The following is a 12,921-nucleotide window of genomic DNA, read 5'->3' on the forward strand; positions in this document are numbered from 1 at the left end:
TAAGTAAAAGAAGAAATGATAAAAGAAATGCTGAACATATCTAAAGAAGACACAGTTAAAAAATTAGAGGAACTAAACAAAAAGATAGAATCCCTAGATGAACTTTATAAGAAACAAACAGAATACATAATCAGATGCAAAGAGATATATAGGAAATCAAAAATTCCATTAAAAGTTGTAAAAACTGCCTCAATGCAAGTGAAGATAGAATTTCAGACCTTGAAGACAAGATTGCAGCTAGTGAACAGGAAAGGAAAGATCTTTTAAAAATAATAAGGAATCAGGAAATAATTCAACAGCTACAAGATGATGCAAAGACAAACAATATATGATTGATAGGGATAAATGAAAAAGAAGGGGACAACATAAAGGATGTCAAGAGGATATTTAGAGAAGTAATAGCTGAAAATTTCGCAAACATGAGAATGGAAACTAAAATTGGGATTAGTGAAGCATATAGAACTCCAAATAGCCATAACCAAAATAAAACTACACCCAGGCATATAATAATCACCATCCCAGAAATCCAATATAAGAATAGAATATTAAAAGCTGTCAGAGAGAAAAGACAGATCATCCATAAAGGAAAACCTATCAGAATTACAGCAGACTTCTCAGCACAAACAATAAAGTCAAGAAGAGAATGGAGTGAAGTATTTCAGATCCTAAAGGAAAATGATTTCCAACCTAGACTGATGTACCCTGCAAAACTGTCCTTCAAAATCGATGGAGAAATAAGATACTTCCATGACAAGGAACAGCTGAAGAATTTCATGATCACCAAGCCAAACCTGCAAAGAATACTGAAAAACAGATTAGATACACTTAGGAAAAAACCACTAAGCAAAGCAGACAAACAGAATGGAAAGATAAAGATGCAACAGCAGAAAGATAACATGTCAACAATAAACCAACATATAACAGTTATAACCATTAATGAAAATGGTCTCAATGCACCAATTAAAAGAAACAGACTGGCAGAATGGATCAAGAAACAAAATCCAACCATATGGTGCCTACAAGAAACCCATCTAACCCAAAAGGATACTCACAGACTGAAAGTCAAAGGATGGAAAACAATACTACATGCAACAGGAACTGCAAAAAAAGTGGGGGTAGCTATTCTGTTTGCAGATAATGTGAACTTTAAACCAATAATAATCAGAAGAGATAAAGAAGGTTATTACATACTGGTTAGGGGAAAACTTCAAGAGGAAGAGATAATAATCTTAAATATATATGCACCTAATTCCAGAGCACCCAGTTATATAAAGCAAGTATTAAGAAAAATGAAGAAATGGCAGAGAAAAATCACTGGATATGAGTCCCTAGCATGAATACACCTTATGATCAAGCTGTTAGCAATCAGACATTGTCAGCATGTGTAAAGAGCATATGTCATTCAACATATGTCTTTGTAAGATCTTACTTTCAGACCAGTATGGTGGAATAAGCAACCTCCAATGACCCACAATTCCATAACAGCAACAAAACCCACAGCAATATCTGTCAAAAATCTATGCTTTCAGAATCGTGGAATTAACTAAAGACTTGCAGCCGTAGGAGTGTTAATCAAGAAAAACAGCTGTAAGGAGAGAGCCTTATGCCTTTCAACAAGCCCTATTCCTAATCCCCCATCTCACTTTCTCCAGCATTTAAGCAGCTCAGTAGACGAACAGTACCTCAACTGTGGTAGCTGTGAAAATCAGCAGCATAGTAACCACTACACAAAGTACAGGTTTAGAGTTACCTCCAAAATCTCTTTACCAAAATATTCATTGTGTGACTCATCTGGCTGGTCCTGCTCACTCTGTGCTAATGATCTTTTTTCCACAGGACTTCAGTCATAATTAGGGAGCTTTGATGTATTAGTGGAATTCTAGAAAGCTATGCCCCAGGGTAAGGCTGTGTACATTCCCAAGAAAGACCTGAGGATACCCCCTAAATTCTCACTGTGAGTCTCCGTGTAAGGAAGAACTGAAGAAGTAACACATTCAGAAAACAATAGCAAAACGGAAGATGCAAACCCTTCTAATCAGAAATTACATTAAATAAAAATGAACTATATATTCAGATCAAATGGTGGATGCTGGCAAAATGAATAACAAATCATGATATAATAATATGCTGTCTACACGGGACACATTTAAAGACAGTTTTAAAGTAAAAACAGTAACAAACAAAAGTTAACAATAGACAAAAGTTTAAAGTAAAAACAATAAAATATAAAATGCCACATAAGTAGTACTCCTCAAAAAAAAAAAGCGACAGTGGTCATATTACTATCAGACAAGCAATACTTTAAGAAAGATATCTTAATGACGATAAAAAGGTTAATCAGGAAAACAGGAAAAGTATAAATATATATGCATCTAGCAACACGTACAACTTTAATCTTTATGCATTAACTCTATTTTGTTATTATGCTTTCTACTTCATTTCACATGCATTGATATAAATTATAAGCGGGTGGGAGTGGAGCAGCTAAGAACATAAAATACTTTTGCAGGGAACTCTACCCACACCTCTTCCTATAGTCCCCCCTAAAAGCAAACCTCTGTCTTTTTCTTCTTCACTTTCAAAACTTTCTCTTCCATCATGTCGTGGACTAGACGGAGAACTGTAACTCTCTGAAGATGTTTCTCCACATGTGTCATGTCCAGATCCAATGTCCAAATTCACATCTAAAAATAACAACTCTATTTTAAAAAATCATGTTAAGTAGTTACATTAATTCCCAAATTGAATCACCAGAAATTAGTTACAGCTACAATTTTTTTTAGATTTTCTACAAACACTGAAAAGGCTTGTCTTTGATCTAGATGAAAATTTATAAAGTTTCAATACAAAAATAACAGATTTTTTAAACAAAGGCATAAAAGGAGTCAATCTTAGAACATCAGAATTAAGGTTCTTTGTAGAGGCTTTCCAGTACCACTACTTTAAACCACTTTCTAAGTCTACATATTCTAACTCTTTAGAGCTTGTTAAAAGATTCTTTCAGGAACAGAATGTTCTGCCCAAGTGTCTATTCAGTTACAATTATCAGGCCAGATTATTCAAAAGAATAAAATACTTCCCATTAAATAGACCAAGAAGCCCCTTACATTCTAGCCAAAGGCCAAACCTTTATTAAAGTGGGATGGGGACAGGTACAATACTTGCCACAATCAATTAGCTGTGTTTTATTGGTATGTCTATCATTAGATATTCATGGACTAGTCCACACTTAAGAGTGCTATTCTATTCATATCTGTAAACCTAGTAGCCAGCATACCCTCTGCCCTTCAGCAAGCATCCAAGTTTATTCTATGAATCTTCATATATGCAGTCCCAGGGTTTCTTAAAAATTACAGGTGATGGATCATTTCCGTGGCAATCTAGCCACACCACTGAAAGGTAATGACTATGTACACTTGGCAAAGAAAAGACACGGTTTGTGTAATGAGTAATTTAGTCTTTTGAAGGGGTAAGTTCATAACTGTTGATAGTTAAAAGATGACTTTCCCTGTTTTAGTCTAGCCACTGATATGTTGGATGAGTACTACAGAAAAATAAGGACATATGCTGCTAATTCCTTTTGAGTAATATGTTAAATGCCAAATTACTAAAAGAAAACTGCATCAAAATCTGACAGCTCCATTCACCAAATGGAGCTGTCAGAAAAGTGACAGAGGAGTTGCAAGAGCAGGTGGAATTTCTGCAGAAAATGATCTAAGCTATAGTTATCTATGGCTATGGGCTCTAAATTACCAGTAACAACACAACTAAAGAAAGGATGCAAAGCAAACCAAACACGGTTTGAAGACAACCTAATGTAAGACAGTGGCTGTTATGACTTATATCTAGATGGCCCCCAAAAGCCCCATGAGCTCACAGTTGCAGCTACTGGGAGTGACTAGATCATGAGTAGCCTGAGGACGAGTCAGTACAGTCCTGATGTGAGTGGCACTATCCAACAGGCTTGTAACGTGGAGGGAATAAAAAGGAAAGCTGAAAGAAGGCTCCTGCCTCCTGCCTCTAATCATGGACCGTTTCTCCTCTGCCATGAAGCCAACATCTGCCTTGGACTGAACCAGCTGCCTGTGGACTGAAACCTCTACAAAACTGGGCTAAATCTTTCCTCCTTTAACGTGTGGGTGTCAGGTATTCTGTCCAGCAACGAGAAAGTAACTTAGACAATAGCTGAAGAACTTAGCATTAAATTGAACTCATAAAAATGAAATCCATAAAAAACTACAATACCTGGAAATCCTATACATATGTATTTCATCGAGTATATAACAAAATGAACATTCCAAGTGACTTTTTCTCCAAATGGCTTAATTTATGAAACAATTTTCTTTATATCATACTAGCAAATGAATATTCTCATCACCCAAGTGCCATGTACAAAGCGACAGTTTCCACAGAAGTATGTGTCTAAAAATAAGTTAAAAGTAACTTTCTCATTTTGGTGATTCAGAAAGTGCCTTAAAAGTTCTGCAGAACCTTGGAGTTTTATGATCAGAAAGTAAGTGATGCTCTAGAGATTCAGAAGGTATGAGAGGTAAGTATGAAAAGAATTATGCCAATGAATATTCCACAAATGGTCCTTTTTAAATATACAGACACATCATTTTAGTTATCATGTAGCAAACAATAAAAGGTCTTGATGTGATTAAGGGGCACATATGGGAATGCGTGTGAGTACACACACACATGCAGACACAAAACCCCTTACAATATAAGGCATTTTCTAGCAAAAACTCTGGCTATTAGAATTAGAAACACAAAGTTTGCTGCCAATTTAAGAACCTTCTAAATAAATCACAGGTGATAAAAACCACACTTATTCTCTGAATTATTAAAAGTAGCTGGAGATCTTCACATTAAAAGACACTGAGACCAGCCACCTCACTTCCTCTCACACTTTTCAGCAACAGAAAGGGGGTGTCGAGAAAACAGTGTAGTGATAAACTGAACAGCAAGAGTTCTCAGTAATATGCACACGGTAATGTATTTCACTTTAAAGGATGAAGTTTTAAAAGAAAATATAGTGCGTGGCTAGAGACACAGCTCAGCAGCACGGCACCTGCCTGGCAAGCATGAGGTCTGGTACAAAAAAAAAGAAGCAGAAGAAGAAGAACAAGAAGCAGCAGCAGCAGCAGCAGCAGCAGCAGCAGCAGCAGCAGCAGCAGCAGCAGCAGAGGAAGAAGAAGAAGAAGAAGAAGAAGGAAAAGAAAAAAGAAAATACAGTACAAATAAAGGTGATTATTAGCACTGATTATTTCCTGGAAGCAGACAACATGAAGGAAGGCAGGGAGGGGTTCTTACTTTGTTCTTTTTTGCACTTTTGGGATTTTGATCTATGTAAAATATATTCCCATTCAAAACAATGTTAAACTTTAATAAAAAACTTTAAATAATACATATGTTAAGTTAGTATGCATTACTCAAAGATCTGAACAATCTAATTGGAAGGCCCCAATACTTTCAGCTCCAATTTAAAATGTACATTTTATAATGGGAGCTGATGGTCTACAAGGTCAGGGAGTGGGGGGTACTTTAAACACATTTCAGGTTAACTGAATGCTTAAAGGCAATCTCTTTTTAGTACTTTAATTATTTTAAAGGGAAAATAACAAACAGCTGTTTTTTAAGTTGGAGCTGGAATATACCTGAGCCATATTTGACATCAGTGAGACAAGCTGTCCAAAGCATAGTTTATTCCAGTTGTACTCCTTAGGTATAACTACCTATATAGAGAACAAAATGGGAAAACATGTAGCTTATCCCCAACCCTAAGATTATGATTAAGTAAATGGTGACAGCCCAATAAAGAATACACTGGCCTGAATTTGGGGCTTTTCTGGGGAGGACCTACTGGAATACCTCCAAAGGAGAGCCCAGCTGCAGTGTACCAGCCAGGTCTTTTATGGATGTGGTATAAGGTTAGTGGGACAGGCGTAAGTGGTTTGGGTGAGACTGGGGGGCAGGAATGGCTGAGGACATGGCTACAGTAATGGGGCCTGTGACCTGCCCTACATATTGTTTCCAGGGAAGTGGAGCGAGAGGTTGGGCGGCAGCGAGTAGGAACCAGCCGTGACTGGGTGGCGGGGTGCAGGCAGGGCTCAGACCAGTCATTTCCTGGGTGCTAAGGATAACAGAAAACACCGGAGCTTTTATGTTAATCTTAACAAACTCAATTACTCAACACCCGGGCGCTATATTCATTCCAACTAAATTGCTACTCACGTTATTACATTTAATCTTACATGCGGTGAGGTACTATTTCCAGTTTATAAATGAGAAAAACCACAGCTTCAGAGAGGACACACATTTAAGAAAGTAGGGGCATAAGATCCAGACCCATAGCTTTCTCTGATGATGTGCTCATGCTCCTCTTTTGGCAACTGGGGGGTAAAAAAGGCAAGCACAGCCACACACTTCTTTGTTCCCAAATAAAGAGAAGTAAGTGGCAGCAAGACCTTGTGGAGGGGTCAAGTACACTTGACAGGAATGTCATGAAGAGATTGACCTGGGTAAGTGTGTTCTTCCCAGACAAATTTGGCAGCAGGATGGAAAATGAGCAAGAAAGGAACAGACAGGGAGGCCTGCCGGCCGTGACTTCCCGTCAGCCACCAACTGAGCCCTTTGCCTTCTGTATTTAGCTTCTGCCCCCTACTTTTAGTTGCCATCACCAGAGGAAACTTCAGACACTGTAAAGTACCGTAATGTACTCCTGGGGTCTGGAACTTTATATAAACAAGGTAAGTTTTTTCCCCTCAAGTATTTTAACCTTCAGTTCACAGCTGTTTAAAAGAGTTGCTAGATGATTTTAGATTGAAAATGTAACCATTTTTCTTTCATCACTGTCCAGTTTCTTTGCACAAATACCTTGTTTAAAAATTTTCCTCACTGCTGGGAATGGTGGAACATGCCTATAATCCCAGCATTTGGGAGGCTGAGGCATGAGGACTGCCACAAGTTGAAGGCCAGTTTGGGTTACAGAGTGAGTTCAAGGCCAGCCTGAACTGCATAGTGAAACCCTGTCTCAAAAAACAAACCAAGACAAAAAAAAACCTTTTCTCCATTTGATAAATACATTGTGGTTATTTATCACAACTGAATGCACTACAATATAAAATTTGAATTAAAAAACTAATTTTTAGGATCAGTCAGTAAATGTGTCGGGTAACACACATGGACAAAATACTCTTCTAGAGGCCAATGGGCATCCATTTTTTCTATCTTTACTATTAATAACAAAAATAAATAAAACACAGAAGAGTAATTAATGAACTAGCAGAAGGGGCACTTTTAAATTAAATAACCCTGCTGGAGATTTTGCTCAGCGGCACAAGCACCTGCCTTGCAAGTGCGCAATCCTGAGTTTGATCCCTGGTACAAAAAAAAAAAAAAAAAAAAAAAAAAAAAAAAATATATATATATATATATATATATATATATATATATATAAATTAAATAACCCTAAACTTTCAAAATAGTGGTGGGTAAACAGAAATCACAACAAAAACAGGCTTACAAAAATCTGAGGGTCAGAATTCCCTCCCATAAAATGTTATTAAAACATGAAAACATCAACCATTTTCTAAAAGAATGACTTTAATAAGAACATGTGCAGACTTCTGTGAAAGCAGCTTGCAGAGCTGTAGTGAGACCCTCCATGACTCTGGGACCTGTGCTCTGCTGCAGACGCTGGCTTGAAAAGGAAACCAACTGGGCAACTGCTGCCCCCAGAGAAAAGGAAAGCAGCGAAGCGTAACGGAGCCACAGGAAGTGCAGGAAGTGCCGGCCTAATGGCCAATTTATAGTCCCTAAACTAACTCCATTAATTTGGAAATTGTTTAATTTGGAAACTGTTGTACATATCAATGCACAGTGAAAATAACAGGATTTCACACTATAGCTTCCTGCAATACAGTAAGTATTCTGTTGTATATCTCTAGATAATACATACTTGAAAGAAAAACAAATTTTCTTACCTTTTACTGTACCACCATGGGTATGCTGAGGAGTGGAGAGTCTAATACCATTTATTCTACTATTCAATCTGTTGTCAGTTTTCTTAATTTTCTCCCTAAACCAAATGTACATATTACCAACATTTGTATAAAATTCCCTACAAAACACATTAAGTACAATATTACTAAATTCCTCTCAAGCTTTTCTTACAATTAAAAAAATTAGTAAAAAAAAAAAAAAAACATGAGATAAACATTGAGTTCTCAGAACTGACACTTCAAACTCAATATAGTATTGATAATATCTTTACTTCTATCATCTGCATAAACTGATACTTTTAACTAAAAAAATTAAACCCAGAATTAAAATATAAACAGAAGGAAACTATCACATAAAAACTAAATATACTCATAATCAAATGTTACATACTGTATTTCCTTACCAATGTCTAATACTGGAAACATTAAATTAAACTTACTTTTCTATTTGTGGCTTTCCTTTTTTCTTATTTATTGAAGATAAGCTCCGTTTTTCAGCAGAATGCTAATAGAAATGAAAAGACAAACAGACTGAAGCTAAATCATACTGATGGAGGTATCCTTGAATTTTTATACCAAACTTTTTTTTTTTTTTTTTTTTGTCTTTTTGAGACAAGAATTTCACTATGAGTTCAGGCTAGCCTTGAGCTCATTTTGTAGCCCAGGCTGCTCTCGAATTTGCAAGAATCTTCCTGCCTCAGCCTCCCAAGTGCTGGGATTACAGGTGTGTACCACCACGTCTGGCTTTATAGCAAACATTTAAATATTTTCTAAGTGTAAAGTCTAATATATTTTGATTTACAACCTACCAACAATATTTACATATTTGGTGACAATTACCTTATTACTAATATCTTTTAATTTTTTTTTTTTTTTTTTTTTTTTTGTCTTTTTGAGACAGGCAGTTCAGGCTGTCTTAAGCTCATATAGCCCAGGCTGGTCCCCAATTGCAATGATCTGCCTGCCTCAGCCTCCCAAGTGCTAGAATTACAGGAGTGCACCACCATACCAGGCTGTCTGTTCATTTAAAATGGAAAAACTACAAGAGTCCACACTTATCTGCAGTTTCACTTTCCATGGTCAACCATGGTCCAAAAATGTTAATGGAAAATTTCAGAAAGAAATATTTTATAAATTTAAAATTCTACTTTGAATTCCATGAGGACATCTCATGCTCAGCCATTCCACTTCACTCACAACACACATTATCCTTCTGTTCACGGTTTCTGTATTTGATACTAGTCGCATAACAGGGGGAGGAGCACAGCCACATTCATGATATTTGTTAATACTAATAATATATTGTTATAATTATTCTATTATTAGCTATTGCTGTTAACATCTTGTGTCTAATTTATCAATTAAATATTACCATAGGTATTTGTATTTATACAGGAAAAATAAACATAGCTTCTATAGGCAAACAGAATATAGCTTATATACAGTTCAGTACTGTCTGTGGTTTCAGGAATCCACTGAAGAACCTGAAATATATCCCTCATAGGTAAAACACTAGGATTGCCATACAAAATAAATCATAACCAAGTACCTAGTATTTGCTATCTATTAGTATTGTCTTCAAGTTCTGTTTGATAAAACTGACATAATTTTGTTAACTATGAAAGAGTCTAGGCACTGGAATGAACTGGGAGATTATAATCATACAGTATTTGAAGAGAAGCCATTAAGTATGACTGAGACTCTTTACATTTTTCAAAATGTACTTTAGTTCAGAAAAATATATTCCATGATGAGTTAACATTTGGATCTAAATGTGTCAGAAATAGAATTAAGCTAAGAAATAAATTTTCTAGATAAAATAAGGTTTACTCCACATTACAATCTATATACTGCCCAAGCCCAATCTGGACATGGTAGTGTATTATACTGAATATACCTGGCAGCATTTTGTTCTCTGATCACATGCAATTCCTAAGAAAGCAAATGTTTCCTAACTGTTCAAAACGTCAATGAACTCATGAAGAAAGGTCAGTTTGAAAATTCACATTACCTACAGCAAGATAATGACTGAAATGTAAGTAATTCTTTCATGACCACAAAAATCTTCCCTTAACAATTTAATGTACTCTGGAGTTAGAATAAGCATGTTGAGTGTCATATGCAAGAGTATTAATTTTATGTAAGCAATAAAAGTTTATACATTAATTTTATAGGAGAAATAAGTTTTTCAGGTCTCAGAAGAGCTTATATCATATATACATGCAAAAAGTCTAACACTGAAACAGTGTTTCACTTTTAAAACACCACCACCAACAACAACAATAAAAAGAGATACAATAATCTAATTGTATGGCACCAAAACAAAACCCCACATACTTGGTCAGCCAAGCTCACACAGTGCTCTGGGTGCTGAACAGCAGTGCAGCTTTGCTTCCTCCAATCCACAACTCCATTCTGTTCAGGATATTGCACGGTAATCCCATCTAACGGAGAACAGCTCGTACCAATACTGCTATGAAAAGCAAAGTTTATGAAAGTGTGGCAATCTGTCCTCAGTAATTTAAGCTAGTCATCTCAATGAAGCTCATTAACTCTTCAGTCTGTGACAAGATTTTTAGGGGGTTGGTTTTTTCAATGCCTAGTGATAGGTTTAAAGGAAAAAAATAACTATGAGAAATAAACAGGTACACAACATCTAATTTATCATGAATAGTTATTTCTTAAGAAAGAGTATAGAAACAAATGTGTACCCTTGAATTGAGACTCAGCAACAGAGGTCACCCTGAAGCCAGTAACTGGAAACAGGCTACACAAATGTATCTGCAAAGAACTGTTATACTAAGTACTCTGCACAAACAGGTGTATGAAAGGATAGGATGAAGTGACTGAAGACCCAAAGAAACAAAGAACAGGAATAAGAAAAGCCCCAATGAAAATCCAGAATATGAAGGTAATGGTACAGACTTTCAGATTACAGTGCTTAACATGGTCAATCAAGACAACATGACTGAAGATTGTGAAAGAGTACTGGGAAATATAATGGTCAAACTTAATTCAAGAACTATAAAATTAACATTAAGAACTCAGTACATAAGAAATAGATGAAGAAAATTAGTGTAGAGGAAATTTAGGCCAAAGAAAATATACAGAAGCACTGTAAGGGGAAATATGGAAACAGTTTTTGGTTTTTGCATGTGGGACACAGTGAAAGGTCTTATATATTAAGGAGCTTTAGTCTTGCACGATGGAGCAAGAGAAGAGGGAAGAAGCTGTATATGAAGAGACAAAAGCAAAAAGTTTTTCAAAATTAAAAGACAGAAAGCTGTAGGTTGAGGAAAGAGAATTCATAAGACAGGTATAAAACAACAGGACAATTGCAGAAAACCAAATGATCAAAAAAACTTAAAAGCAATCAGAGGAAAAAAAATCACATTACCTTCAAATTGTACAATAAGACTAAAAGTGGCAGCCAGATAATGTGAGTTCCTGTCAGAAGCAGAGTCTAGAATGGGAAAGTTCCACCTGCAGGCCATGGGCCATGTGTGGCTATAGATAGTCAAGTAATGTGGCTCCGCAAGACCATCAATTTTTCACATGGTTTTGTAATTTTTACTGATACTCTTCCAATTCAAGAGTGAACTGCAGAGGAGACAACTGAACAACATGTAAGGGAAGGCACAGTGCAGCATGAACTCTGCCTCCTGAGCCTGCACACAGTTAGGTGGATGTCCTGTGTATCAGGTTTTATAGGCACTCCTGTGACTTGGCAAGTAAAACATGGCGACTGCCAATAACAGTATTTCAGTCTACTCTCACGTGTAGGCCTACAAAGGCAGGAGTTTACTAATAAGCAGACATGTAAATTTTCTTAAAATTAAAATTAAGCTTGCATTAATTTGTAAAATATCTTAATACGTTAAAATATTAAGAAAAGGAAATTTTGTTACTCATAAACATTAATTATGTATTTTATATGTGGCTCAAGATAATTCCTCTCCACTCAGTATGGCTTATGTAAGCCAAAAGATTGGACATCCATGGTCTAAAATGACATAATTTATTTGCTAGGTAGTTACAGAAAGTGGGAGCAAAGGAGCAGGGAGAGTGAAATAACAAGACTACAAAGAGGTCATCACTATAAGCTAAGGGGCTCAAAGCTGCTGGTGTTTCCTAGAATTATCTATTAAAGGGTAGGAAGCAAGTTATAGAGCTAGCTAAGGCCCTGAGGCAGAAAGGGAGGTCTTGGGGCATACAGTTGAGGGAGACAACGCTAATGTGATATAAGTCAAAAGTCACATGAATGGTTTTATAAGATCTGCAGGAGACATCAGAGGTGGTCTGAACAACACAAGGGCCCATAAGGTCACCGACCAAAAGATGATAAAAGCTATAGTTTCAAAGATGTAATAGAAAGTAAGTGCCACCCTAGAATCCCATACACAGCAAAAACTATTTTTGAACATGAAGGCCAATTTTCAGATGGAAATTCACTCATATTCAGTGTTCTTTCATTAGAAGGAAAACGATCATAGGTGACCGCTTAATGACATAGGAAGGACTGAAGGGCAAAAGAATGGTACAACCAAAATGGATACTGGAAAATGCTTCATGGAGTTTAAAACTTTGAAAAAGCATGATAGCTACAATTTATTTTTATTTTATTTTTTCTGGTACCAGGAATCAAATTCAAGACCTTGCACTTGCCAGGCAGGTGCTATGCCACTGCTATGCCCTGGCCTTAGTGACTACAATTTATAGTTCAGGAAAAGATGAAGTGGGATTACAGTCACCTGAGGTCCTAAAGCTGGAAAATGCTGGAAGCACAAATTAGTACTATACTAGACAGTAAGTCAAAGACTTCAAGACAGTCCTTAGCAGTGATGGAGAACTTTCAGAGCTTTCAACGACATAAACAACCCACTGTGGCCTGCTGCTGCAGGCTCACTAGCACTGC

At 36.4% G+C, this 12,921-nt stretch overlaps 1 protein-coding gene across 3 annotated transcripts in view; it reads right to left on the reverse strand.

Moving 5' to 3' along the window:
* The window catches only part of Zcchc2 (zinc finger CCHC-type containing 2), a 68,991-nt gene that overhangs the window by 7,182 nt on the left and 48,888 nt on the right, over window positions 1–12,921 (reverse strand). For 2 of the 3 annotated variants that reach the window (XM_063231507.1, XM_063231505.1), the window contains 4 exons: window positions 10,344–10,479; window positions 8,447–8,511; window positions 7,989–8,083; window positions 2,556–2,684 (listed from right to left, as the gene is read on the reverse strand). In XM_063231507.1, coding sequence (XP_063087577.1) covers window positions 2,556–2,684; window positions 7,989–8,083; window positions 8,447–8,511; window positions 10,344–10,479 — 425 coding nt within the window. The remainder of the gene's footprint in view (window positions 1–2,555; window positions 2,685–7,988; window positions 8,084–8,446; window positions 8,512–10,343; window positions 10,480–12,921) is intronic. The other variant, XM_063231506.1, reaches the window with a different exon arrangement.

The sequence above is a fragment of the Cavia porcellus genome, unplaced genomic scaffold (genome assembly GCF_034190915.1).
Source record: "Cavia porcellus strain 051 isolate PalLab524CR breed Dunkin Hartley unplaced genomic scaffold, mCavPor4.1 scaffold_20, whole genome shotgun sequence".
Lineage (NCBI taxonomy): Eukaryota > Metazoa > Chordata > Mammalia > Rodentia > Caviidae > Cavia > Cavia porcellus.